The sequence below is a fragment of the Lepidochelys olivacea genome (genome assembly GCF_965140295.1).
Source record: "Lepidochelys olivacea isolate rLepOli2 genome assembly, chromosome: 27".
NCBI lineage: Eukaryota > Metazoa > Chordata > Testudines > Cheloniidae > Lepidochelys > Lepidochelys olivacea.
In genome coordinates, this window is record NC_140437.1 from 18,366,652 (window position 1) to 18,393,586 (window position 26,935).

General features: G+C 48.8%; 2 protein-coding genes across 2 annotated transcripts; both read right to left on the reverse strand.

Moving 5' to 3' along the window:
* Positions 1-98: 98 nt before the first annotated feature.
* On the reverse strand, positions 99-6,559 carry PSMC3IP (PSMC3 interacting protein). The gene is made up of 8 exons (XM_084615724.1): positions 6,421-6,559; positions 4,409-4,515; positions 3,865-3,954; positions 3,067-3,178; positions 2,688-2,833; positions 1,806-1,859; positions 838-897; positions 99-649 (listed from the first exon to the last, which is right to left on the reverse strand). Exons 1-8 carry the CDS (start codon positions 6,542-6,544, stop codon positions 590-592), a joined length of 753 nt encoding a protein of 250 aa, XP_084471850.1. The 5' UTR covers positions 6,545-6,559; the 3' UTR covers positions 99-589.
* Positions 6,560-8,516: 1,957 nt separating this feature from the next.
* RETREG3 (reticulophagy regulator family member 3) lies at positions 8,517-26,880 on the reverse strand. The gene is made up of 9 exons (XM_084615914.1): positions 26,563-26,880; positions 21,544-21,650; positions 19,294-19,324; positions 17,127-17,253; positions 16,192-16,276; positions 15,623-15,760; positions 15,012-15,091; positions 14,246-14,378; positions 8,517-13,323 (listed from the first exon to the last, which is right to left on the reverse strand). Exons 1-9 carry the CDS (start codon positions 26,745-26,747, stop codon positions 12,872-12,874), a joined length of 1,338 nt encoding a protein of 445 aa, XP_084472040.1. The 5' UTR covers positions 26,748-26,880; the 3' UTR covers positions 8,517-12,871.
* Between the last annotated feature and the right edge of the window lie 55 nt (positions 26,881-26,935).

The window sequence follows — 26,935 nt, forward strand, 5'->3', positions numbered from 1 at the left end:
GTGAGCAAAGCGGCCAGGAGGCCAGAGAGCAGTCGGGAGGCCAGTCTTGCTACCACCAGGACATGCAGGGTGAGAAATAATTATGGAAGAAGCAGGCCTAAGATGAGACACAGGGGTGTTTAATGAATCACACTCCTATATACAGCATTACGACATGGTAGATGCTGCGGGAAGCGTTTCCCACCCTCTCTATTAAATACATTGAGATGCCTGTACATCCCTACACAGTTAAACAACTAGTTTCTTTCTTCTCTCCTAAATGCTCCTTTCCTCCCTTTGCTAGAACAAACTCACCTACTTGTTGGCAATCCAACACACCCATAGCCCCGTGGAGAGGCACCATCCCAACTGCCCATTGCAACAAAGGATAATAAAACAACTCCACTGCAAATGAGGATATGATGGGACCTGGAGCTGCCTCAACCCCTCTAGCCACCCTCCTGACTGCAAAGCATTTTAAAACATAAACATATATAAAAGACGCAGGACAAAACCAAGCCCTACAAACAGTGCAAGTTTCAGAAGCGGCTTCTGTTGGGTTCCACACTGGCCAATTTTCTCCCCTGGAGCAGTGGCTCCTATCAGCAACTCAGACAGCCACCGGCAAAGTGACATTGTAATCCTCATCCGTCTCTATCCCAACTTCCTCCTGCACAAGAACAACGCAGCCTCGTTACCAAGAGCACAAAGGAGAGTTACACTGGCTGTACAGCACAGAGAGAATTCAGAAACAGGGCCCTTTCCAGCACTGTGGGACTTACTGAGGGTTACACCACTTGCAGCAGAATACCTGCAGATTTATGTTAATCAAAGGTGGGTGGATCTGGTCGTACTTACAAAGAACTGTTTCTTGCTTTTGGGGTAGCCCTCCAGAATTGCATCAAGTAGCTCAGTCGCCTGGTAAAACAAAGTAATTTGAAAGGATATTTAGCTCCATTTCTTCAGAAAACAGACACGTTAAGTGAAACCTGGGCAAGCTCACCAGCGGGAGAAGCTTTACATACACAGCTTAGCAAAGGCCAAAGCGTTAGCCCCCATGGCCACAAGTAATGAGGCTTCCTAGGGTGCACGCCTGCCTTGCACACCCCCCAACAGAGGCCACTACGCAGGCTGCTGAAATTAGGTCTCCTCCCGGTTAGCCATTGCACACGAATGAAAGTGCAATGGTCCCTGGCAGACAGCTGTAGGGTTCCTTTCACCCCATATATTTCAGGCTGTAAGTGATGATAATCTGCTTTGCAAATGGACCACTGGTCCATTTAAAGTGGCAGTTTGGCATCACTATTAGACTATAAACCTGAAGCCCCCCGAACAAGATGACTCTGGTGAGTGGGAGAGGGAGCTGCCACTGGAAAGCCAGAGAGGATGGTTGGGAGCTTGTCTTGCTATGTCTATACGTTGGAAAGCTGAAATCAGAGCCCAGGAAGAGGTCTCCCTGCCAGGATGGCTGCCCTTCCAGCACTAGAAACTATGGGATGGAAGCTGGAGAACAGCAGCATTAGAGTGGGGAGAAGTGGCCTTGTGGTTCCTCCTCCTGGGTGACACCAGAAGGGCCCAGGCATCACCACTTCAAGACTAGTATAAGCTGAATGCTGAAGAGGTTCATAGGTCAATTAGTTCTTGGCTAGCTTGACAGCAGGTTGTGGAAACAAGATGATCAGCTACCACAGACCCCCAGGGCTGCTCCATAAATCATTACGTCGCTAGCATTTTTCCCCTGATTGAAACACCCAGTCGCCTCTTGGGTATCATTGCCACCACCCAATAGTGCCCATCTACCCAGTATTCATAATAAAGGTTGCTACCATTCTCTTTCTCCTTCTCCATTCTTTACAGTACAGCTTTTTCTCGTTGTAAACCTGCAACCAACAAGACTGAATGAGTAACATTAAACCCAGCCGCTCCCTAGTGTGAAGCAAGGAACTAGTGCTAGGAGGGGAGGCCAGGCCAGAGCAAGATGCTTATTTAGTGTTCAAGACCATCACACAGTGCAGGCAACTGTCTGACAAATAAGCTCTTTGGAAGTGGGTCTCCTTTTAAAATGGATGATTTGAGAGGCTAAAATGATGAATATCTGTATTAATAAAATGACAACCCAGAGCAAAGGGCTGCAGGCAAGAGTCACTCAGGTACCAGCCTTTATAGCTGCCCCCTCTAGATACACACACAATCTAATGAGGCACACATCGAAGGGTCTGCTGAGAACATTAGGGAGCAGGACATTTCCAGCGACATCAGACTCTGGGATTGGCTCCGCCATGCTGGAGTTAGCCATACTTAAAGCTGACCAGCACTTCAGCACGCCCAGTAGGTAATGCTCAGGTAGTGTGATCAGACTTAAGAGAGGAGGCCACTAAAGCACAGCCTTCGCCTATAAACAGGAACATTGGGAAGTTAATTGAGAAGAGGACAGTTTGTGCTGGAGTTTCAAACCTCTCCCACAACCACTCCAATTCTTCAGCGTTTGATGTCAGATTCGAAACGTCTGTCAGCATTCTAAGGTGCCTTTCATTCTCACATTCAGACACACCACCTGGCTTACAGAAATAGAGGACCCATCCAGAAGGGACAAGCTATTCCTTGTCTACATCTAAGGATCATTTATTGAGTATTTTGTTAAGACAAGTAGCGCTGAGCTGGGCTCTCGGCTGCTGCGTTCGGTGGCACAGCCCCGTCCAGCTCTTTACCTTCTCTTTCTCTTCAGGAGTCACATGGTTGGCTGCAGATTTAATTCGCTCCAGTTTCTCTGTGTAACTGGCACAATCTTTTTTTAACTCTTCAATCTCTTTAATCATCTCTGGGGTTGTCATTGAGCCATTCAGATCCTTCAGTTCTGGAATGGAATCGCTCGTTACCCAGGGATGCCCACAGCTACAGCTCAACAGCTAGCATTAATGTCTGCATGACACCACACTCCATGCTGGCACCGCAATGCGCTGCCTCACAACACACGCTCCATGCTTGGTGCCACACTGCGCTGCCTCACACACACTCCATGCTGGTTCAGCTTCCGAGCTAATCTACTTTGAAATAAACCTGGCAGTAGAAGCGGAAATTCAAACACACCTGATTCCATATGGCGGCAGCTCTGTTGAAGGGTTTGTACTTTTGAAGAAAGCTCCGAGATTTCATTGTCCAAGGCTTTAAACTCAGAATCACTCACTGTGGGAAACTGATCCTGAGCGAGAAGAAAGATGATGCATTATGAATTACAGTAAACAGATGCTCCCTGTACAGTCACCACCACCCATTTTTGACAGAGATCTTTGAGACATTTGTTCCCATGACAGCTTGCTGCAGTTCTCGAGATCAGCCATACACAATGTGCTCCTAAAGGTATCATCTCCATTGGTTATGAGGGGATGGGAAGAGTGCTAATAAATGGCCTAGAATGGCATAGCTTTGGCCATTGTTAATATTAACAAAAGTTCATATGTATTACATTATAGTCTAAACTGGAGACATTGTCTAGGCTGTTACACAGCTAAACAGCAGGTTTTACGTTAGTGAACAGTGGATTGCTGGGTTCCTTCAAATAAAATAATCCAAAGTAAAAGGAAGAACCAAAGCATTTGAATGGAATAAATGCAAGACAGTGTATATTGCTTTGAAACATGAGGAAAGCTGCAGGTGTCCATATAAACATACATACTGGAGTCTCCTCGTGCATTTTGTGCTGAACCGATATGTAAATAAAAGCTTCTCGACAGTGTCTCCTCTGTGCCTGATGCAGCTGTCAGCACACTAACAAACACTACAGGGAAGGCCATGCCTCGCCAAAAGGCTTTACTTGGAGCTGATCTGTTTAGTTTTTCACTCAAGATTGTTTTTGTTTCCTAGGGAAATTGAACAGATTCATCTCACCTGGTCTGGAAAGTATATTTTTTGTTTCCCATAAGCCTTCTCTCTTATTTTCCCTTGTTGAGCCAGCTGCTCCAGTGCTTTCACCACAGCCTGATGCAAAAAGGAACAGGAGTCCACATGAGAACTGGACAGAGCACCAGAAAGCTACCCTGGGGAGTAAGCTGGGGAGGGAAGAGATGAACTAGACAGGCCTGAAGGGCTGTGTGTGTTGTTACAGCTGCAGATATGGAATCTGCCCATGCAGCCAGCCATCTGTGCATCTATCCAGGGGGTTCTTGCTGCCACCCACCACCTGCCTGTGGTGTGGGTTAGCCAGAGGCTGGGGGTTTCTCACGCTGCTGTGGGGGGAAGGGAGGCAGTGGCAGCTCCCACCCATCTGGCAGGGTCACTAAGACGCTCCCTACCAGCTTCTTGCTTGGGTAGAAGGCTCTGACCTGCCTTGGCACCTTGCTCCAAGCAGCCGAGGGATGGGGGGGAGAGTGGGGGGGGAGAGCCTCTGTGGTGGGTGCATCTGTGCAGGCTCCTAGCTCTGCCTGCTTCTCACCGTCTTGCCCAGCCCATGCTCCCGCTGCAGGTTCCCAAAGGCGTCCTGGGCGCTGTGCGGCCGATTCTGGTCCTGGAGGTAGCGAAGCAGGATTGCGGCAGCTCCTCCTATGGGTAAGAGAGGTTGTGTGAGGAGCCCCAGTGGGCCAGCCTTTATTCCACCTTGGTCCCAAGGCCCTCCGGGGACATCGGTTGGTGGCTCCTTCATGGAGCTGTGAGCACGGGCATGTATCTGGCGTGGTTCACCCCCGTACCTGAGGCCTGCCCTTTCTGCAGCATGAGGGAGAACCTGGCGCACGCTTACCTCGAATGCGCCAGGTTGCAGCCCCTGTTGAGGTTCTGGCTGCACTTTTCCCCACACATGTTTTTCGCACACCCTATCTGAGGCCTCACGAAATCGCAAGACCTCCTCATCAACCTCCTCCTGGCTCTAGCTAAAGTCACCATCTATAACATCAGGAGGAAGATGTTGGACGAGGAGGTGCTCGGCAACTGTGGGGCCTATTTCCGTTCCTCCCTCGTCCCACGCATCCGGGCAGAGTTCCACTGGGCAGCGTCTGCTGGCTCCCTAGATACCTCTGAGGAGCAGTGGGCGCTGTCCGGGGTCCTCTGCTTGGTGTCCCCATCCGGTACCCTGGTTTTGAACCGGTGACCATCACTCCGATCCCTGTTTTTTATTAGTTGTCCCTCGTATTCATTTGGTTCCTGGTTCCAGTGGTCCCTCCCGCTAGGCTGGGGAGGGGCCTTTAGAAGTGGGTGGGCTTGCGCCTGCCCACCTCCCGGGTTTTTCCGATAATAAGGACGGGGAAGAGATGGGGCAAGGGGCTCAGCGCCAGGGCTTGGCCACAGCAGGGGCAAGGGAGTGCTGCCTGGCCCTTGGGAAGGGAGGTCAGGTGGGAGGAAGGGGGCCAGGGCCGGTGGGGGTGGTCAGGAAGGGTGACTTGGTCCTTGCGGGGAGGGGGAGAGGACTCAGGCAGGAGGAAGGGGTGGGGGTTGGGTGGGAGAGAAGAGGGGCCTGGCCCGGGGGAGGGTCGGGCCAGAGAAAGTGGGGGGCCGGCCCAGCGGGCTGAGGGGAAGGTCAGGCCTGAGGAAGGGGGGCCCGGCCCGGGGGGGGGAGGGTCGGGCCTGAGGAAGGGGGGGGGCCCGGGGGGGGAGGGGGGAGGGTTGGGCCTGAGGAAGTGGGGGGGCCCGGCCCAGGGGGCGGGGGGGGAGGGTCGGGCCTGAGGAAGGGGGGGGCCGGGGGGGGGAGGGTGGAGGGTCGGGCCTGAGGAAGGGGGGGGACCCGGCCCGGGGGGCGGGGGGGAGGGTCGGGCCTGAGGAAGGGGGGGGACCCGGCCCGGGGGGGAGGGTCGGGCCTGAGGAAGGGGGGGGGCCCGGCCCAGGGGGGAGGGTGGAGGGTCGGGCCTGAGGAAGGGGGGGGCCCGGCCCAGGGGGCGGGGGGGGGCCCGGGGGGGGGAGGGTCGGGCCTGAGGAAGGGGGGGGGGCGCAGCCCACCGGGCAGGGGGGGAGGGTCGGGCCTGAGGAAGGGGGGGGCCGGCCCAGGGGGCGGGGGGGGAGGGTCGGGCCTGAGGAAGGGGGGGGCCCGGCCCGGGGGGCGGGGGGGGGAGGGTCGGGCCTGAGGAAGGGGGGGGCCCGGCCCGGGGGGCGGGGGGGGGAGGGTCGGGCCTGAGGAAGGGGGGGGGCCCGGCCCGGGGGGCGGGGGGGGGCGGGTCGGGCCTGAGGAAGGGGGGGGGCCCGGCCCGGGGGGCGGGGGGGGGCGGGTCGGGCCTGAGGAAGGGGGGGGCCCGGCCCAGGGGGCGGGGGGGGAGGGTCGGGCCTGAGGAAGGGGGGGGCCCGGCCCGGGGGGCGGGGGGGGCGGGTCGGGCCTGAGGAAGGGGGGGGACCCGGCCCGGGGGGCGGGGGGGGGAGGGTCGGGCCTGAGGAAGGGGGGGGACCCGGCCCGGGGGGCGGGGGGGAGGGTCGGGCCTGAGGAAGGGGGGCGCAGCCCGCGGGGGGGGCGGGGCCCGTGCTCACCTGTCGCCGCGGGGCTCTCTCGGGCCTTGCTCATCCTCAGTCTCTGCGCGGGCCCGCGGCGGGGCGGGGCGGGGCGGAGCGGAAGCGGAAGCGGAAGGAACGCAGCCCGCTCGGCGGCTGCCATGGTTACCGTCCCCGCGTCCGGCCGCGGCCCCCGGCCCCAATCACAACGCGCTAGGGCAGGTGGTGCCTGGGCCGGGCCCCCCCCGCGAGAGGGGACCCCCCCGGGGAGAGCTGCCCGTCAACCCCCCCCCGGGCAGAGCTGCCCGTCAACCCCCCCCAGCTGCCCCCCCCGGGCCGAGCTGTTCACCCCCCCCCGGGCCAGAGCTGCCCGTCAACCCCCCCCCCGGGGAGAGCTGCCCGTCAACCCCTCCCCCGGGCCAGAGCTGCCCGTCAACCCCCCCAGCTGCCCCCCCCAGGCAGAGCAGCCCATCAACCCCCCCCCCAGAAGGGCCAGACGGGGTCAGACCAAGGGTCCGGTGCCCCAGAGGGAATGGACAGAACAGGGAATCGTCAAGTGATCCATCCCCTGTCGCCCATTCCCAGCTTCTGGCAAACAGAGGCTCGGGACACTATCCCTGCCCATCCTGGCTAATAGCCTTTGATAGACCTATCCTCCCTGAATTCATCCAGTTCTCTTTTAAACCCTGTTATAGGCCTCGCCTTAACAACCTCCTCTGGCAAGGAGTTCCACAGGTTGACTGTGCACTGAGTGAAGAACTTCCTTTTATTCATTCTAAACCTGCTGCCCACTAATTTCATTGAGTGGCCCCTAGTTCTTATATTATGGGAACAAGTAAATAACTTTTCCTTATTCACTTTCTCCACACCACTCATGATTTTATTAGATCTCTGTCATATCTCCCCCCCCCACCCCATCTCCTCTTTTCCAAGCTGAGAAGTCGTAGCCTCTTTAATCTCTCCTCATATGGGACCCGTTCCAAACCCCTAATCATTTTAGTTGCCCTTTTCTGAACCTTTTCTAATGCCAGTGTATCTTTTTTGAGATGAGGGGACCACATCTGTATGCAGTATTCAAGATGTGGGCATACCATGGATTTATATAAGGGCAATAAGATATTCTCCGTCTTATTCTCTATCCCTTTTTTAAAGATTCCTAACATCCCGTTTGTTTTGAATGCTGCTGCACACTGCGGGGACGTCTTCAGAGAACTATCCACGATGACTCCAAGATCTTTCTCCCGATTAGTTGTAGCTAAATTAGCCCCCATCAGATTGTATGTATAGTTGGGGTTATTTTTTCCAATGTGCATTACTTTACATTTATCCACATTAAATTTCATTTGCCATTTTGTTGCCCAACGACTTAAGTTTTGTGAGATCTTTTCGAAGTTCTTCACAGTCTGCTTTGGTCTTAACTATCTTGAGCAGTTTAGTATCATCCGTGAACTTTGCCACCTCACTGTTTACCCCTTCCTCCAAATCATTTATGAATAAGTTGAATAAGATTGGTCCTAGGACTGACCCTTGGGGAACACCACTAGTTACTCCTCTCCAGTCTGAAAATTTACCATTTATTCCTACCCTTTGTTCCCTGTCTTTTAACCAGTCTCGATAGATGAAAGGGTCTTCCCTTTTATCCCATGACAACTTAATTTACATAAGAGCCTTTGGTGAGGGACCTTGTCAAAGGCTTTCTGGAAATCTAAGTACACTATATCCACTAGATCCCCCTTGTCCACATGTTTGTTGATCCCCTCAAAGAACTCTAATAGATTAGTAAGACATGATCTCCTTTTACAGAAACCATGTTGACTTTTGTGCAACAATTTATGTTCTTCTATGTGTCTGACAATTTTATTCTTTACTATTGTTTCAACTGATTTGCCCAGTACTGATGTTAGACTTACTGGTCTGTAATTGCCAGGATCACCTCTAGAGCCCTTCTTAAAAGTTGTCTGTCTCCCCCACCCAAGGACAGAGCTGTCCATCCTCTCCCCCACCAGGGAGGGGTTACTCTGTGGCCCCAGGGCAGAGCTGTCCCTATCGGGGGACACTGCTTGCACGAACCAGGTGTTTAATTCCACCTACTACGAGCCAGTAGAATATATAAAAAAATAAAGACAAAAACTAAGTTCTTATTATCAACATTTTACTTAACTCACTTCAAAAAATTGCAAACTGACAAATGACTCAAATGTTCACAAGGGTGGCTACTGTAAACACAAAGGATGATATTGCCACACCAATGATATCAAAACCAAACCATTTAAAAGTTACAGAGCACTGCACGCTGTCCTATGCAAGCCTTCGGGTGTATAGTTTCACTAGAAACGTCACTGACTTCGTGACGACTGACTTCACATTATTATTTGGCCAAAAAGGGCAGGGTGGTATCATGTGTCTTAAAATGCTATGATTTAAAGTCATAAAATCCTAAACTAATGAATTCTAGAGATGGTGCAACTTCAGCTGGAATTAGATGCTTTCACAGTGAATATGCTGGTCTACAGAAAGTTTCAGCTGAGCAAATTTACACATTTTCACAAGTTACTAAAGATCTTGGAAACTGCCAGAGAGCTATTAAAATGTAAAATCACAAGATTCCTCCCCCGCCAAAGTCTCACATTGTTCACAAAACCAGGTGAACTCTGCTCCCCGGGGGAGGGGGGGGAGGTCAGGCGTATTCCAAAGAATTATATTTAAGTGGCCCTAGTATCACTTGAGCCACAGCCGAGAACATTTGTTACAATGCGTTAGCTCTCCCTTCCTGCACCCCAGCAAAGGAAGCACTTTGACCTAGAGGTGCCCATCACCCATCCATAGTTACAGACCGTTTGGGGTGTTCTGCTGCAAGAGTTATTTTCTTCAGCAGAGAATATTAAAGAAAAAACGTCCCCCTTAGTCAGCAGAAGGTGTTGGTTTTCTATCTGGCCCTACAAGAGAAAAGACAGGTCGACTGCCACTAGTAAAGATAAAATATCCTGGGATCAACACTGCTACAACAACACTGTATACTAGTAAAGACATAACTCATAAGAATTTTCAGAGATTTAAGTGGAGTACGGCATTCTTCTTCAGCTTTAAAAGGCATGGTAGTGAATACACAATGGACAAGGAGGGCTGTAATGAGTATGAAAATATAGAGCCAAAAATTCACAACACTGTGTGTATGAAGCTTCGTTTTGGAGCCTGCACTAGAAAAAGCAGTGGTAATAGTCTGGGGGAAACCTATACTGCTCATCATGGATTGGTTTATTTTCTCTTCCTTGACAGCCCCCATAAGAGGCAAATAACTTCTAAATAGCAACAAGTATGGAGAAGCAAAGTTACTTGCCCGGTGGCAGAGAAGGCAATCCGTAGGAGATCCATGCTCAGAACACCAGCGTCCTAGCTCTGCTCCCCCATGACACACAGCCTTTTTTTTTTTTTTTTTTTTTTTTGGGTGGGGTGTGGGGGTTGGGGTCAAAGGGATGGCTGAAGAAACGAGTCTGTGATACAGGAAGTGTTAGTACTCCAGGGAATAAACTGGGTGTTCACAGACTCTTAAATCACTAGTAGATGCATCTGAAAATAGGCTATAATTAGCACCTAGCATTGTTTTTTTTCAGTTCTGGTTTTGATTATGCTGATTGCTTACAAAGAGATGCATTTAAACAGGGATGTTTCAGAGAACACCACCACACCAGATTTATATTGACTTGTTTTATCCTGATCTGATACAATTAATCTATCCAGTTGTCCAATAAAGCCAGCTGAGTTTAGAGCGCTTCCATTGACTTGGGGAGCTGCAAATCTTGTTTTAAAGTACTTAGGGTCACCAGAACTTCTGAACAGTTTTACAGCATGGTATTAACACCACTATGGAGTGTAAAAGGATGATTTCATACATGGTCTGTTCTTCCTCACAGCAGAGAAGAGGGAACAGTTGGAAAAAGGCAAGATATCACATAAGAGTTAAATACTTTTTCCAGGTTTAAAAAAAGTCAACTTGTCAAGTTGCTCCTGAAGTTTGAGCCTCTGGTGCTGTAAGTTACTCATGCAATAGCAGTACAGTTTGGCACAGTGAGATTCCATTTTCTTCAAACGATCTGCAAGACATTAAGTCTTATGACAAGGTTCATTTCAGTGTTTGCAAAGTGCTCACATAGGGCTTTTGTTTAACAAAACCATGAGTATGCATGCCTTGGCTGCTGCTGTGCTTGGTTCCAGAATCTAGTGCCTGACACTGTAAGAGGCAGCTACTCTTCCCTATAACACAGGCCTCCCATCACCAGTTTGAAAACCTCTCAACTCCCAAAGTGAGACTGACAACCTGTCAAGCGTGACAGGTTGAGATCTGCTCTCCAAACCCATTCCATGCCCTTGGTGAAAGGCAGTTCCAGTAACGTGGTAGTTTACAGCAATATGCTCCTCTAACGTTCAAGAATTATTCCCAGAAAATCCCTTACCAATAAGGATTAAAGTTTCACTAGATCAGCTGAGGAGGACACCCATCAGAGCCTTGTAGGTGAGCAGAATGACTATACTAAGTAGATTTTAGCATCTAGTCTCAGGTTTATGGTTTCAATTTAAAGTGCTAGTTAGTGGCTCATTTAGTTATTGCTCCCAAGTGATATGAGTCTTTTGCATGTGTTAATGTAGCCTGCAAACCAAGAGAAATCGCCATTTACTGACATGAAAGCTGTAGGCAGTGACAAGAGACTCCTGAGAAGGCAGCCTACAAAGAGCACTTTCTGTAGTCATATCCATGGTACTGGAATAATCCCAGCCACACTGGATACCTCAGTACTGAGGCAGGAGTATCATCAGAGGCAGCTAGAAGAAGGTCTGACAGTAGGTAAAGGGCACTGATTCCTTTCCAAGCTCAGTGAACAAGATCTTTGTATTTTTAATGAGTAATTTTAAGACTGTATAAAAGCCAAGTACATACAGTATCCAAATTAACCCAATTAAGGATTTGGGGTTGGAGCTATTTCTATATTTTGTTTTCAATGCCAATTTAGGCCCATGTCCATTTTGGTTATTATGGGGTGCCCTTGCTGCACCATAGCTAAGGTTGATTTTTAACCTACCAGGTTGATTTAATACTAATTATGGATAAAACATCCATAGTTTTTTTCTTATTCATAACCTAGGAAGGTCACCTAATTCCTGAATTTAAATCCAATACCAACATATGTCCATTTTATAGCTTAGATTTCTATATGGCCACGATTTCCAGACAAGTAGTCTGCATTCAGCCTAACTTTGACTTAAAAATGCACAAATAAAATGAAAGCTAGAATCGAACTGAACAAGAAAATTTCCCTGAAGAGATAAGCTGCTTGCTGCACAAGTGTAATCGGTATCAATTTCTGTGGCTTAGAAAAGCATTGGGAAATTTAGGGACTGGATGGCTCAGGCCGGTCACTTTACAGAGCCTCCCCTTCAGGTTGCTGGCTCAAGTCTAAAAGTGACCAAAAATAGCCACCATCTCCCAGTTGTTTGGTGGCGTGTGTGACATGAGCTGGTGGCCTAGTGGACAGGAGTCCTCACTGCACAATACTCCCTCAGACAAGGCAATGTCACAGAGGCCAAGAACGAAATGGGCCATGGAGACCGAATCCCCTCCACCCCCATCAGGAAGTCCCTCCACAGCACCTAAGGAGTTCCATGCCGGGGCAGGGTGTGGAAGGTCGTATTGCTATTGCCCAGGCAGTAGCTGCTCTGGAGTAAAGTGGGAGAATTTAGTTCTGCAGAGTGTCAATCCAATGCAATAGCAGCTGCTGCACAGAGACGCTCCCCGAAGGGCTGGAACCAGCACAGTAGATGAGTTATTGCCATTATGACTTTTATAAACTAGCATCACTGGAAAGCTTGAGTTTTGATGGGAGCAATATGAATTCTGTCATTACTTGTGAGGATACTGCTTTTGCCATTACGTCAGCAATACCAAGGTTGTTTTTTCTACCCAAGACAGCTGGATACTACTGAGTGAGGAGGGAGAAACGTCAGTTGTTTTTGTGAACGACTTAGGAGTAAGGAATTTTAAGTTAAAATAGCATAATCCAGGTTTTTAAGAGGAAACCAGTCCTGTTCACCTTCTGCTGAGTGTCTGGGCTGGTGCAAGAACATTCCTAACTGAAACTGAAGTCGGTCTGCCACGGGGCACTACAGCGGCAGACACACGCAGCAGTTATCGTTTCAAGTGAGCAGGTTTGGGCGAGGGCAAGGAGCGTCACAGGAGACAATGCAGAGTGATGTGTGGGTGCGACTGGGGCTATTGCAGCAAAAGCCTCTGCCCTGTGAACTACCAAAGCATGGTTTATTTTGAAATCCAAGCTAGCCCTACAAATTCACACCACCGTGATGTACCCAGCCACGACTGGTTGCCCTACTACTTGTACCCACAGGAGACAATTTCCATTACTGTACAACGCTTTTTCTGCTGAAGATTCCCCTCTGCTACTCAGGACAGAAAAATCAGAAGGGAAGGAAGTATGATTGCTTACTGGCCTCGGGAGCCAGCTGGATCCAGCTGGATCAGCTCTGACTGATCCAACAGTTCAAAGTCATCCCCTTCTGCATCGGTGTCCAAATCGGAGCTGGAGGTTCTAAGATAGGTTTTCGTGCCTCTCTGGGGATTGTCACTGCATAAAGGGCCTGGCTGAGAGGCTCCTGACAAGGCTAATTGTATCATGCCTCTGGTGACAAATCCAGCTAAGTTATTTGTAAGATTGTTTGCAGAGGGCAGTGCCCCTAGTAGGAGCGCAGGGACAGCTTCTTCTTGGTCATATGGGTGACGCAGGTCTTCCATGCCTTGCGAGCGGTAAGCAAGGCTGGGAATCCCAATGCTGGTGTCATCTTCATCATCTATTCCAGTCACCTCTGGATTTATGGAAGGGAAGTCAGGGAGATCCCTGGCAAAAGATTCTTCAGGGTCACTGTGACCATCAAGATCTAGAAGGGAAAAAGAAACAGCTGTAAGCTTACGGGCTATCCAAATCCATCAGGCAAGCATGACAGACAGTGTCATACTGATCCTCTGCAGAGTTCAGCCATCTTTGATGAAAGAAACCATTATCCTGGTCCCCAAATAAACTACCCACTTGCCTCCTCTGACCAAACTACACTTAGTGTCACTTTCCTTTGGCAGCCATGACTGACAAAAGTTGCTCTCTTAACCAAGAGAGTGAGGATACTGCAGGGGACAGCTAGTGCAGAGAGAAACCATGTCCTCCCAGGCTTCTTTCACAGTCAGCCAGCAGAGGGTACTCAGATGTTGAACCCTCTGAGACTAAGGACTCAGCTATGAGAGTATATTGACTGGTTTTACTATAGGTGTTACACTTTGAACTGATTTAACTAAACTGGTACAAACTGCTGTGTGGACACTCATCTCTGTTTAAACCAGGCTTACTTCAGTTTCTCTCAAGTTAATTAGGAACTGATTAAGGTAAACCAGAATAAGCATCTACCCAGGAATTTGCATGAGTTTAGCTGCCTTGGTTTAAAAGGACACCTTCAGTTATATCAGTGCCACATTTTCATACTGAAAAGGCTTAGATCATCTGTGTGCCTGCCCTGGCAGACACTTTCTAGTCAGACCATTTTGCAGAAGGCCTGGCCTGACGGCTTAGGCTTACATTCCCTCTTTTGGTAGCTGTAAACAGACTATCTAGGCACCGTATGTGGAAACGGGATCTATTCAGACAGGACAAGGAGCTCTTCATCGTGTGGCAACTAGCAGGTGAACATTATACACCAGAGCTCAATTCTCAGGAAATGCATCTGGTCGATTTCCCTCATTTCCCTCCTCAGCATCCACCACCCTGAAGAGTAGAGTCCCTTTGCCTTTAGGAGACTGTTTCTTCTCTCTCACCTTCAGATCCCTCAGTCAGTGGAGTCTGTCCCCTTGACAGGTTAAACGTCCCATTCTCAGTGTAGGAAACTTCAGCATCTGAATGCTCAGAGTCGGAGATAGTCAGTTCCTTAGCAACTACAGAATCATCCAGCTTTGAAGCAGAGAAGAAAATATAATTAGAAGAACATCAGTCCTACTGGCTAAGATTGTTTCTGTGCTCCAAGGTAGAAAGATTCCCATGACCCAGCATGACAGGCTCCCACGTGAGACTTGCTTGCTGCATTGCTACCCCTGGGCGGGGAGCACTGTGAAGGAGGGGCATTAGTCCCTAAGGTGTAGGAAGAGGAGGGGTGTGGTGTGCTGGCTCCACACTGCTCCCCAATACCCTGATGGCCAATTCAGGTGCAACCTCTGGCTTGGGACAGGATTGGTAGCAGGGGTGTGGAAAAGAGAACAGAGATCCCTTTGAGAGTTAGGTCCTTCAGACTGAAGGACTGGAAAGCTCAAGCTTTTAAAGATACACAGATAAGATGTGGGTTTAACTGAGTGGGTTGAGAGCACTGCAGCCAGACTAATCTCGGAGCACAGGAAGGCTTGACAGTATATGAAAGCCTGCAGCCAGACTCTGCCCAGATGTTCCTCTCCACCCGATACCCTAGGCGCGGGGCCAGAGAGCATTCCAAGGCTGCCGTTTTATCACAAATCTGATTCAGACACACAAAAGACTTCAATGCACTGGAGGCTTTCTTGCTTGACTTTGAAATTTGCAGAGATGCCTGGTTACCTTGGGACAGAATGCAGCAAGTTCTTCTTCACTGTCACTCCCAGCATCAGCAGGCTCCTGGTTCAGCGCTCGCTGGCGCACTGCCATGAGTCAGAGCAGAAATCTCCCATTATTGTCAGGGCAGACAAGGCAACATTTAAGCATAATGTTAGGCTGAGCAGAAAGTCACTTCAAATGTAGACCAAAGGGTGTCAGTCTATCACAGATCGAAAAGCTGTTGTGTTAAACGTGGGCTCTGTAATTACTGGTTTGGGCTGCTGCAGATCTAGTGCCAAATAGAACAAAGCTCAGCAGCAACCTCACACTGGAGAGAGAGGCTACAAACAAAAATCAGCTTTCACCAAGCAACACTTAGTGCTTTTGCGTTCCCACAGCTGAGAAAGGGGAAAGGAGCCATTGGGAATTTGTAGAAAGCAGGGACCCTGTGTAGTTGCACAACTTCATCTCCGTGGAGGAGCTGCGAATATTTGACAACAGAACTCAAAATGAATGCTGTACAACACATCAGTTGCCTTCACGCCCCATGACTGGGGGTTCATGTCAGCATCTGTTTGTAGATTTCAAGGGCTGGCTGTTTGTCTGGTTAGTTTCAGAAACTCTTGGAATCTTACATTGCTTCACTCGTTGCTTTGACATCATGTATCCTCGAACGCTGAAATCCAGCCGCTGCAGAGCTGGCTCCAGCTTCATGTACATGCGTTGCCCCAGTCTGTGGTACACCGCGAGAGGCCATAGCAGGATGAAGAGCACTGAGGTAAATGGGGAAGCTGGTTAGAAACTTGCCTGTGCTACTTGGCAGATCTGTCAATCGAGTGTTTTGGGATGCAGTATACAGATACAAAACTCAGTTTTGCTGTCCTGTATGCACACAATCCAATGCGTCAGAAGCTAGGTTGAGAGCAGTACAGATCTGTGCTGACTTACTAGAACTAAGATAGCAACATACTAGAGCATTTACTGCACATAACTGCCTACACAGACATGCACACAGAGCATATTGGGGACTAGCTGGCCAATCTCTCCTAACACTAACATCCTAGCACAAGAGCAACCGCATTTTATATTGTATGTGTCAGAATTTTAGCTGCTCATATCCGCTGCACCTCTGAGTCTACGTTCGAGATACTGCCCCAGCTCTCTGTTTACAATACCTTGTTTGACTGAGGAATGTTGTACTTACGCATAAGGTATGAGAGCAAGAGTCCAGGAATGTACCGGCCCAGAACAGCCAAGAAAGTAAAGATTCCACACACTAAAAGGCAAAACTGGAGGCATAGTAGAAAGCATGAGTTTCCATAGCATTAAAATAACCAAATCAGGTGACTTCAGCTGGTGTAATTGGGTTGTTTTCTTGAGAGTTCCAGGCCAAGAAGCAACAGATCAAATATCAGCAACACTGTTTGGATACTCCGGTCGTCTTAGGCAATCGTATTTCATTAGAATAGGTACCAAAACGTCTCATTTTAAGAGTTTTTGTCTATCATCCCAAGACACCATGGCAATTTAAAGGGAACTTAAGGTACTGCTCGCTGCTGTAGGTAGGGTAAGATTCTACAGTGTCTGTGCTGACAAGCAAATGTAAGGTTATGGGAGACGGTCCCTTCCAAAGGAGGGAGTAGGGGCATGTTTCATGAGGCTGCAATCACAGTAATAAGCGTCTAATTATTCAGCCTCTTCATACTACTCATACAATCACAGTTGTCACTAGGCTAACACTGGTTCTCTTTTCTATAGGAAGTGAGGGGGGGAAAAAAAAAGATTCTCAAACCACTTCCTGGTTTGGATTTTAAGTTATTAAAAGCCAGACTCAGGGAAAGAACTGTGAGGTTAATCACAGACACTTCAGACCAATACCCACAGAAGGAACAGCTACATTTACAGCTAAATAAAACAAAATGAAAACAAGCAAAGTTGCCACCTCCCCGCCCCGCTCGCTTGTATGTTCTATCCCTTTCCACCTCCCTTTTTCAGAGTGGGAGCTCTTCGGGGGCAGGGAACATCTTATGTTTGGAACACATGTACCCATTCTGGATGCTCCTTCAATACACAGAGTGGCTGTCTGCATCAAAGATTAGATGCCAGGGGTTTAGTTTGCCCAAGTACGTGTACTCTTACCTTGCCAGGATTTTGCTTTTTGAAAACGAAGAGGTTCCTTAAGAAGGTGACCCCAGTAACCCATCCATCAGCTAAATGGTGACACAGCTCCGGCACACTCAGCAACTGAGGGTGAACATAGCCCCAGCTACAGAGAAGGCAGAATAATTAGTGCGCAGGTGTCTACTGAGCCACATGGTGTTACTAAACTGACCTTAATATAGGGCACTCTTCATTACAGAAGCATTGTTTCAAAAGCACTTTCTCCCCCCTCCACCAGCTGCCCTAAGTCTGGAACACCAGACCTATCACTTGGAAAAAATCAAATAGCTAGACCCATCTGCCATTTGATATACACCCCAGTTTTCTTTAAATTAGACAGCTAATAATTAGCTGAGTACGGCAATTAGAATGCAAGAACTTGCAAGTTGTTGGATGTTAAAAGCAGCTGGCAGGCCCCATGTTGTGCAAACTCCCATAACAATCACGTGCATCCGATTAAAGCACACAAGGATTTTGGCGATCACTAACACAGTTTAGACTGAGTTACAGTGAAATGGAGGAAAGCCCTGCTTGAAGCTTCATCTTTTAGTTCAGCTAAGGCTGAGGCAGGGGGATTTAGCCAGTACATTCAAGTTATTTCTTGGTGTTTACACCTCCCCACCCCCTGCAAGAATTCAGTGCCAAGTTTCCAAGGAGCCCTGTGACCTAGTTAGTGGAAATTCGTTGTCACTTCTGAAAGGCTACTTTTGGTAGCGTCTGCTCATGCTCATTAACCTTAGGTCACATGGTATCTGTGCCTTCGGAAGACTGCTTCCTCCTGTGCCAGGTCACTCACAAGAGACACGCTTTTGTGACCACCTGATTAGGTGGTTTTCTAACATTTGAGGGGTTTTACAATGTAAACTTTCGAAAGATTGATTTGGCTATTTAGTGCAAGTGAACAACAGAGCAGACAAGAAAAAGCTAGTCTGTGAGGAACCATTAGCAAAGGGATAAATAAGGAGAGAGAAAATATAATGTCACTGTATAAACCCATCGTACACCCACATCTTGAATACTGTGTGCAGTTTTGGTCACACCATCTAAAACAAAGGGCATTAGAACTGGAAACGGTACAGAAAAGGGCACCAAAATTATTAGGGGTGTAGAACAGCTCCATACAAGGAGCGATTTAAAAGAGTGGGATAGTTTAGCTTAGAAAACAGGCAAATAAGGGAAGATATGACAGGTCTATAAAATCATGAACTGTGTGGAGAAAGTGAATAAGGAAGTGTTATTTACCCCTTCATATAACATCAGAACCAGGGATCACCCAATGAAATTAATAGACAGCAGGTTTAAAATGAACAAAACAAAGTATTTCTTCGCAGTCAACCTGTGGAATTCATTGCCAGGTGATGTTGTGAAGGCCAAAAGTGTAACTGGGTTAAAAAAAGAACTAGATATGTTCATGAAGGATAGATTCCTCAATGGCTGTTAGCCAAGATGGCCAGAGACACAATCCATGCTGTGGGTGTCCCTAAACCTCTGACTGCCAGAAGCTGGGACTGGACTGCAGGGGATGGACAGAAATTGCCCTGTTCTGTTCATCCCCTCTGAGACTTGAGGCACTGGCCACTGTCGGAAGACAGGATACCGGGCTAGATGGACCATTGGTCTGACCCAGTCTGGCCATTTCTATGTAAGCTGTGCCTGGAGAGAGGAAAGTACTGTTATGGAGGACAAAACCCCAAGAGTTCTAGTTTTGTTGTTAATGCTGCACTTGGGGGCACACTAACCACCAGGGAAGCCTGCAGTAAATCCAGCTCTGGTCAGAGAAGTTTGACAAGTTCTCTTGTTTCAAAAAAGGTTATTCTGTCACACTTGCAAGGAAGCTCTCAATGAACTTTAAAGGCACCACAGAAAACTTTAACGTAGTGGGGTCTTTACAAAGCCGACGTGAACATTATCCCCATTTTACACAAGAGGCTGTGTGGGCAGGGAGAGGTTCAGTGACTGGCCCAAGGTCAGAACAAAAGCTTGTGGCAGAGGCCGAACAGAACCCCCCTTCAATGCTTCCTCTGAAGCTGAGCAGGTACGACAAGCATGTGCAAAAAATGAGCGAGTTCTGTCATCATAACACAAAGTACCAACACAGCAGCAAACCAGAAGGGAAAAAAAGAGGGATTTAATTAGTGTTCCATACCTCTCATTGTCCAATTCATCAGATCTTGCCACTAAAATATTAAGAACAGACACGGAATTAGTTACAAGGAATTTTTCAATAAGAATGCTTAGCTAACGGGAATTTGACTAAAACTTGTATGAGGTTGGGAAACAACCAGTGTGACTGATAAAGGTAATTAACCAAAAATCCGTTGTTCTGCATCATATTCTCATAGGACAGCCTGAGACAGCCCTCCCCCTCTGTGTCACAACAGGTACCATTAGAGAGAGTGACTGGATGGCTATTCTGTTCTGCAAATCACTAATAGCTCATTTTAGTCTTAACCACAAGCAAGAACTACCAGTTCTGTTTCAAAATGCAGCCTACATACCTGTTACTATACTGGGTGTGCTGAGGGATGGACGATTTGCTCATAATTCAGAGACATCCAGGAGAGCCTTACTTCCTGGACTGGGGTTGATAAGTGACCCAGAGACAGGCTAGCTTAGAGAACTGACACAGCTTGGGACTATTGAGGGACTTGAATATACAATCCTCAAGATAAGTAGAAACAAAGCAGCACACAGCCACCATAAGCCTGCCTACCTTCCAAAGAAAGTTGATGCCAGGAATCCCTGCCAGCTTCTATGCCTCAGCTTGTGTTGCTCTTGGAAGACCATATTAATGCTTATTACCTAACCTCAACTAGCTAGCCAGGGAGTTACCCCTGGGGAGCCTGCAGATCACACACCGATTTGTTTGTAGGTAGTGAGTGCGCTGTGCATCAAATCTTATCATGTGTTCAAGGCAAGGATGGCTGAGTTCTACACTAGAGCTGGTGATCTACTGAACACTTTGGTATTCAAGTAACTGACAGTTCTTGACAATTCCGCCCCTCTCAGAATCTCCATAATGAGGCTGGGTCTCTGACAACCACCATTTATTACCTTACAAACACTCTGAAACAATTTCCAGTGTGTTCAAGTGAGAAAACCCATCCAGTCCTATCCTGCAAGCTCCGATTTCTTAAACTGGAAGCCCATTGGGGCAGACTTGTGTCTTCTGTGCAGTCAATCTATCGTGGGCACTACTAGAATATCAAATTGTGTCACTGACTGGCTCCTCACCTAAGCTAACTACTGGGAGGAGCCAAGTGGGGTCTGTGTGTCTGTGCTAAGCCGCACCCCCCTGAGATAGGCACCTCCTTCTGTTTGGGATTCTCAGCTGAAAACCCGCTCTTGGCACTAGGCACCTTGTGCAAGGAGGGAAGAGGAGAAGGAGGAAGACCCCCCTCGGAACTTTTAGCCAAGTGGTTAGGGCCCTCAAACTGGGGGGTTTCCACACCCCAGTTAACCCCGCCCCCCAGTACACCTCAGGGGGGAAGGGAGGGATTTGAACTGGGATCTGCAGCCTCTCAGGTAAGGGCCATAAATACTGGGCTACAGGATACTCTGATGTGGGGCTACCTCACCATGCAAAAATAATTTTTAAAAGTCATTGAGCCAGAAAGCAACACAACTGCCCGCACAAGCGCACAGGCATGAGAATGACTTGCAGCCTAGGGGGTCGAGCACTCACCCAGGACGTGGAAGACCCAGGATCCAGTTCTCCTGTTCCAACAACTTTTTACATTTATTCACTGTGGACAGCTTCATTAGGGGGAGAGAGAGCACATCTCCCATCAGAATCACATAGCCCAGATATAAGAGCACTCACCTGAAAGGTAGTAGATCCCTGTTCAAATTCTCTCCCGCACAGGTGGGTGGGGGGGGGGACTTGAACCAGGGGCTCTCCCACATGATAGGTGAGTAGCCTAACCACTGGGCTAAAAGTTATGAGGGAAGCCCCCCTACCAGCTGTTCACATTTGTGGCCCACTCTGAGGCAGTTTAATGGATCGGGCTCCACTGGCAAGCTAGGCAGGGAGCAGACCACCTTTCCCCAGTTCGGGCATTGCACTGGGGCTGAGGCATTCACATGTCCACATGGGGCTGCAGTGCACGTGCTCAGGGACAAAAACATAGGCATCTAGTGAACTTTTACGGCAAAAGCTTAGGTGCCGAGCGAATTTAGGCGCATGCAGGGTTTGGCAGCAGCTCTGCAGAGGTTTTGCGAATCCCCGTGGGGTCTGGTTCTGGAATTCACCCGCATAAGTCCCATTGTGAATCTAGCCCTTCGTGACTCTGTCTGAGGCATATTTAAAGCCAAATGGTGCAGAGCAAGAGTGTGTGGTGGGAAGTTGAGAAACAGGTGTCATTTTCAGGGGCCAGCTCTAACGGCAGCATCTTACCTTTAATTTCAGGCCAGATTTTATTCTTCCATTGATCTAAACAAACTATTATTATCAGGCCAAATGCAACCAAGAACACCAGCCGAAGGGAAGTCAGTGCCAAAAAACTGCAAAAAAAAAAAAAAAAAAGAAGCAGAGAAAGAGTCCGCAGTGAGCACATGGGTCTGTTTCTACTGTTGTACCAGGCCTCTCAAATTAGCACCTCTAGTTAAATGCACAGACCAACTGGGTTGGGTGAAGTAAGAAAATAGCTTGTTTGATCTTCGGGGGCAGCAGACATCTCAAATCAAGACTGGTATCCGATCTAATGGAACTGGATATTCTTGTTACTCAGGTGTTTGGAGCTCACCCTGATTTATTTCTAAAATAATTTTATATTTACGTTGAAGACACCAGTTTTATCTTACTCTCTTGAATGAGCAGGGAGCACAGCAACTAACCACCGCAGCAAGGCAGTATGAGAGGAGTGATGTTTGCATCACTCTAGTTAGTCTGTCAGCATTTCCACAAGCCACACTGACATTAAAGATGCTTGGCTTTGTGCACTAGTCAGGATCTGGCAGATGCCTCCAATTCCGAGTCAAAGTGGTTTTTGAATTAATCAGGAATTGGGAGATGCAAAAACATTTTATTCATGAGTGTTCTTCGTCTTGTATCTATTACACCTCAGACTAACCAGCCACCCTGGAAAGTGTTGTATGATGGAGAAAGGGAGGTCAACCAGTCCTCCACTCACCTAGCCGGGGTAGAAGAAGTGGCTGTTTTTACACCAAGTTGCCTCTAGAACCTTAAAGACATGTTTCATGTTTGTTCAGGGTTTCTGTGCCCCACAGCCTCAGTTTACAGCTAGTTTGGTGGAGGCCATCAGTGGTCCCAAGGCACAAACTGTCACCTTCGTCCCCACTTTCTCGTTTAAAAGGTAGTTAGTTTTGAGTATTGAGGTTTTCTGCTTGCAGATAGGTCCCTCCCTATGAGTTTCCTACTCCCTACACAGAATCCTGAACTTAATGGTGCTCATCTGGAATTATCCGCTGCTAAAGAGACTCTAAAAGAGTAATTAACAGTTTGACACCAATACCCCTAGTTCCCATCTTCCTCAGCTGCTGAAATAGCTCACAAGCTCAATGTCTGTCCAGTCTTTTCAGCTTCCCCTCAGGCTATTAACTAAATCAGTCAAATGGTAAAACTAACGGATTTTGTAGCGATTATTGCTTAATTATGACAATAGTAAGGTTCAGTACCAAAGCTCTTATCTATTTTTAATCATACAGACTGTTCAGGACATGTGTTTGTCTCGCATAAAGCACCAGCGGGTAGGGCCAAGCAAGTGACAGGTCCCATGGAGGGAATTCACAGGGCAAAGATCAGGCAAAAAGACAAGTCGCATTTAGCATTAAAAAAAGCTTGCTGTGGATTGATTAAGGACAGAAAACTGATGGAATCAGAAGAAATGCTGTGTAGCTCATCTCAATACGGCTATTTCACCACTTGTGCTCCAATAGCATGGTCACACCATGGCACAATGCCAGTTAGAGTTTAAAATCCATAATCCATACCAAAACAAGCAGACATTCCAGTAGTTTAAGAGACTGAAGAATTAAACCGTCTACAAATTCAAAAGAAGTTAAAAAGACTGGGACTGTTCAGGTTAGAAAAGTGACAACTAAGGAGAGGGATATGACAGAGGTCTACAAAATCATGTCTAGGATGAAGACCGGGAATCAGGAAGTCTTATTTACTCCTTCCCATGATTCAAGGACCAGGGGGTCACCCAATGAAATGAATAGGCAGCAGGTTTAAAAAAAAAAAAAAAAAAACCCACACACATAACAAAGTACTTCTTCACAAAACCCACAATAAGTCTTTGTATCTCATTGCCAGGGGATGTTGTGAAGGCCAGAACTCTAACTGGGTTGAACAAAAAATTAGATACGTTTGTGGAGGATTGTCCTCCAAGTCAGGGATGCAACCAGATGCCCTGTGTCCCCCTAAACCTCTGACTGCCAGCAGCTGGGACTGCAGGACACGAGATAGATCACTCAATAACTGCCCTCATTCTGGTCATTCCCTCTGAAGTATCCGACACTGACCACTGGTGGAAGACAGGATACTGGGCTAGACAGACCATTGATCTGACCAGTATGACCATTCTTATGTTGTGTTCTGGCTCAGTTCTGCACTAGATTTCTCCCCACCCTGTGTGATATTTTGTAAGATGTGAATCCAGTTTCGGAAGAAAAGCAGATCATTTAAAGTCCCCAGCCCAATGTTCAAATATTCAGCAGTCAATAAGGCAACATGAATAAGCTGCATTGAAATCCATCCAGACAAATACACAGTGCAAGAAGTACATGCACAAAGGAAAGCAACAGAAATGGTTGAATTCTGAAGACTGGCTACATGCCTAGAAGAATCAGACTGGGACAGGAGGAAAAATACAGCCACAAGACATAGATATGCATGTAGGGTATTTTTGCTTTTGTAAGAAAACACACAGAGGTCAATTATAGCCTAGCAATCATTAACTACAGCTAAGTGGGTCTACGCAGTCATTTGATTGGGAGCGCATGCTAACAGTTTATCCCCTTTCCAAATGGTGGTATAAATCTGGAGATTATTTGTTGAAAACCCAGAGAAACACATACTGCACAAAAGAGGTAATTTCACATAAGCCGTCCTACCATGGCCGGGTATTAGACAAACACCACAGTTCAGTGCTGTCAAAACAAGAGCATGTGACCAGCCACTTATGGTTATAAAGGATTGTCCAATGAAAGCAGTTCCTCCTGAGAGGCACAGCTGTACAGTGATTCCCCTCCCTCAGGGCACTTCACAATTTCCTCCTGGAGGAAATGCAGATGGAAATCACGATGGAAGAGGAAAACCAAACTAATGAGGCATTTGGATACCACGGAGGGACACAGTGCATGAAGCTATGAAGATAATTGCCTGCAGCTTAAATATCAGGGATCGTTTAAGTGCCCTCAACATAGTCACGTTGTCTGTATAAACACCATAACGAGAGCGTGTTCCAAGAACTCCAGCAGAGTTATGGTTACATACGGAGACAACTTCTCTTTTAGGCATTTTTATATTAGAACTTTAAACAAACATGAAGCTTAGTAGCCTCTTCACAAGACACACACTGGGAATTACTTCCCTGTTACTCTCCCAACCAGTCTGTCCATTACAGCTACTACTTGCTTTGTCAATGTCAGTGTTCAGAGAGGTTTCAGAGTAACAGCCCTGTTAGTCTGTATTCGCAAAAAGAAAAGGAGGACTTGTGGCACCTTAGAGACTAACCAATTTATTAGAGCATAAGCTTTCGTGAGCTACAGCTCACTTCCTCAGATGCAGTGTTCAGAGAATGACACAGGTACCTCCAGGCAGTGGCAACTTTGAATAATTACTGTGTCTCACTACTTTGTTCCCTGCCATTCCTGTGACTCCCAGTTAGTCCTTTGTGGGGCCCCCGGAGCCGGATATTGAGATTGAACTTATGAGACCTCTGCAATAACTAGTCAACATAGAAGCAAGTTAACAGATTTCAACAGTTACTTTGGGCAACTGTACCCAATTTTGAACAGTCACACTGACAGAAACAAGTCACCACGCAGTACTATCAGAGTGATAACTGGGTAAAGGATTGTATAGTAAAGCCTTCTGAACGTGTTTTTATGTGCTCCTCCTCCTGCTGCCATGAGTGGAAAACGAGTCCAAACAGCCTTGCTTTTGTAACACTGCCTGGAGATTAAACAGACTCTGAAAACTGTCAGATGAGACAGCCTTCTGATTAACAAATTAAACATCTGGAAGCCCAAGCTGATCAACAGGAAACCCTGTTATAAATTTCCTACTTTTTGTGAATGCTTTTTCTCAGTTGAGACCTCAACATGAACATTATGTGCTAGAAAGGGCTCCCAATGTCAGCCACTTTGAATCTTCCCTCTTCCTAAACATGTGACTTTTGCCAGTAGGAGCCTGGGTTCCAGGCACCTCAGGAGTGGGACCCCCATCAACAATACTCACACTTACACTGCTGAATTTTACTGCTTTTAGTCTAACTTGAGAATTGTTTCTTACATGAAATTGCCAGCTGGTCAAGGCTTTGCTAGGAGAACACAGCTAGATGGACTTTGCTTGATTTCACCTGTTAAGATGTAACTGTTACTTTAGCTCTCATTTCTTTGTTATTTAGAAGATGTAAGGCCAGACCCAGTGGCCTAAATTGTAGTCCATTTCACTATGAAGGGCTGGTTCCTTATGCTCAGCCCCTGGAGGATGGATCTGCACTTGTAATTACCCTTATTTATCCTCTTTAGTTAACTTAATAGCATTGACTCAGGCTCCCTTTGGGCCTCATCATTCTCTCGCAGCCAGAAGGTTGGCGAGGGACGTAGGATGTGGAAAATCCCCAGGGAGGCGGGGGAAGGAGGAACAGAACAGTGTTACAACCACCGCAAAAGGCTTTTCTCTTGTTCCAAGTCAGCCCCCCCGCTGCATGAGGCTTTTGGAAGACCACGGCCAGAGCTACGGAAGTATCTTGCGACCGATAAGCCAAAACCAGCCTACCAGGCCGTCCCGGGCCTCACACGAGAGGTCCAAAGCCACTGCACTGTTGGGAGTAACGTAACCTTGAAATTCCCCCGTCCTGGAAGCCTTTTACGAACAGGCCCCCGACCCACACCAGCCGCCCGCCCCCTTCCGAGGGCCGCTCAACCGCGACCGGCCCCTGCTGGAGAAGGATCCGGGCACCTGTTTCTCAGAAACCGGGTCACCAAACCGCCTGTTCGGGGCACTCGGGTCCCAGACCGGGGCGAGGCGGGGCCGGGGGGGGCCCCCCCGGGCGCTAGCCCCCCCGGCCGCGGGCCCCGCCCCCCGAGAGGCCCCCCCGGCCGAGAGGCCCCCCCGGCCGCGCTCCCGCGGGCCCCGCCCCCCGAGAGGCCCCCCCGGCCGCGCTCCCGCGGGCCCCGCCCCCCGAGAGGCCCCCCCGGCCGCGCTCCCGCGGGCCCCGCTCACCAGAAGGCGCCGTGCGCGCCCGCCCAGCCCAGCGCGCCGCGGCCCGGCCGCTCCCAGACCAGCGCGGCCTGCAGCGCGCCCAGCAGCGGCTCGTAGGGCCCGAGCCGGGCCCGCAGGGCGGCGCTCAGCGCCCGCACGCGCCGCTCCCGCTCGCCCGCCCGGCTCCCTCCGGCCGCGGCCGCCATCGCTTCCCCGCCAGGGGGCCGGGCCCCGCCCCGCGCCGGCACGTCACAGGCGGCCCGGGTCAGCCCGGCCGCGGCGGCATGGCGGACCCCACTGGGGAAATGCAGAGCGCAGCCATCTTGCTATACGGAAAGGCGGCGGCGGCGGCTTCCTACTGCGCAGGCGCCGCGCGTGCGCGCGCGCCCTCTTT

Coding starts and splice junctions, on each gene's coding strand:
- PSMC3IP (XM_084615724.1), bottom strand. CDS start 6,544: ATGGCAGCCGCCGAGCGGGCTGCGTTCCTTCCGCTTCCGCTTCCGCTC. Junction 3,955..4,408: donor AGCATGGGCTGGGCAAGACG/GTGAGAAGCAGG, acceptor TTTTTGCATCAG/GCTGTGGTGAAAGCACTGGA. Junction 898..1,805: donor GGAGAAGGAGAAAGAGAATG/GTAGCAACCTTT, acceptor TTGTTTTACCAG/GCGACTGAGCTACTTGATGC.
- RETREG3 (XM_084615914.1), bottom strand. CDS start 26,747: ATGGCGGCCGCGGCCGGAGGGAGCCGGGCGGGCGAGCGGGAGCGGCGC. Junction 17,254..19,293: donor GATGAATTGGACAATGAGAG/GTATGGAACACT, acceptor CCTTCTCTGTAG/CTGGGGCTATGTTCACCCTC. Junction 16,277..17,126: donor AAAAGCAAAATCCTGGCAAG/GTAAGAGTACAC, acceptor CTATGCCTCCAG/TTTTGCCTTTTAGTGTGTGG.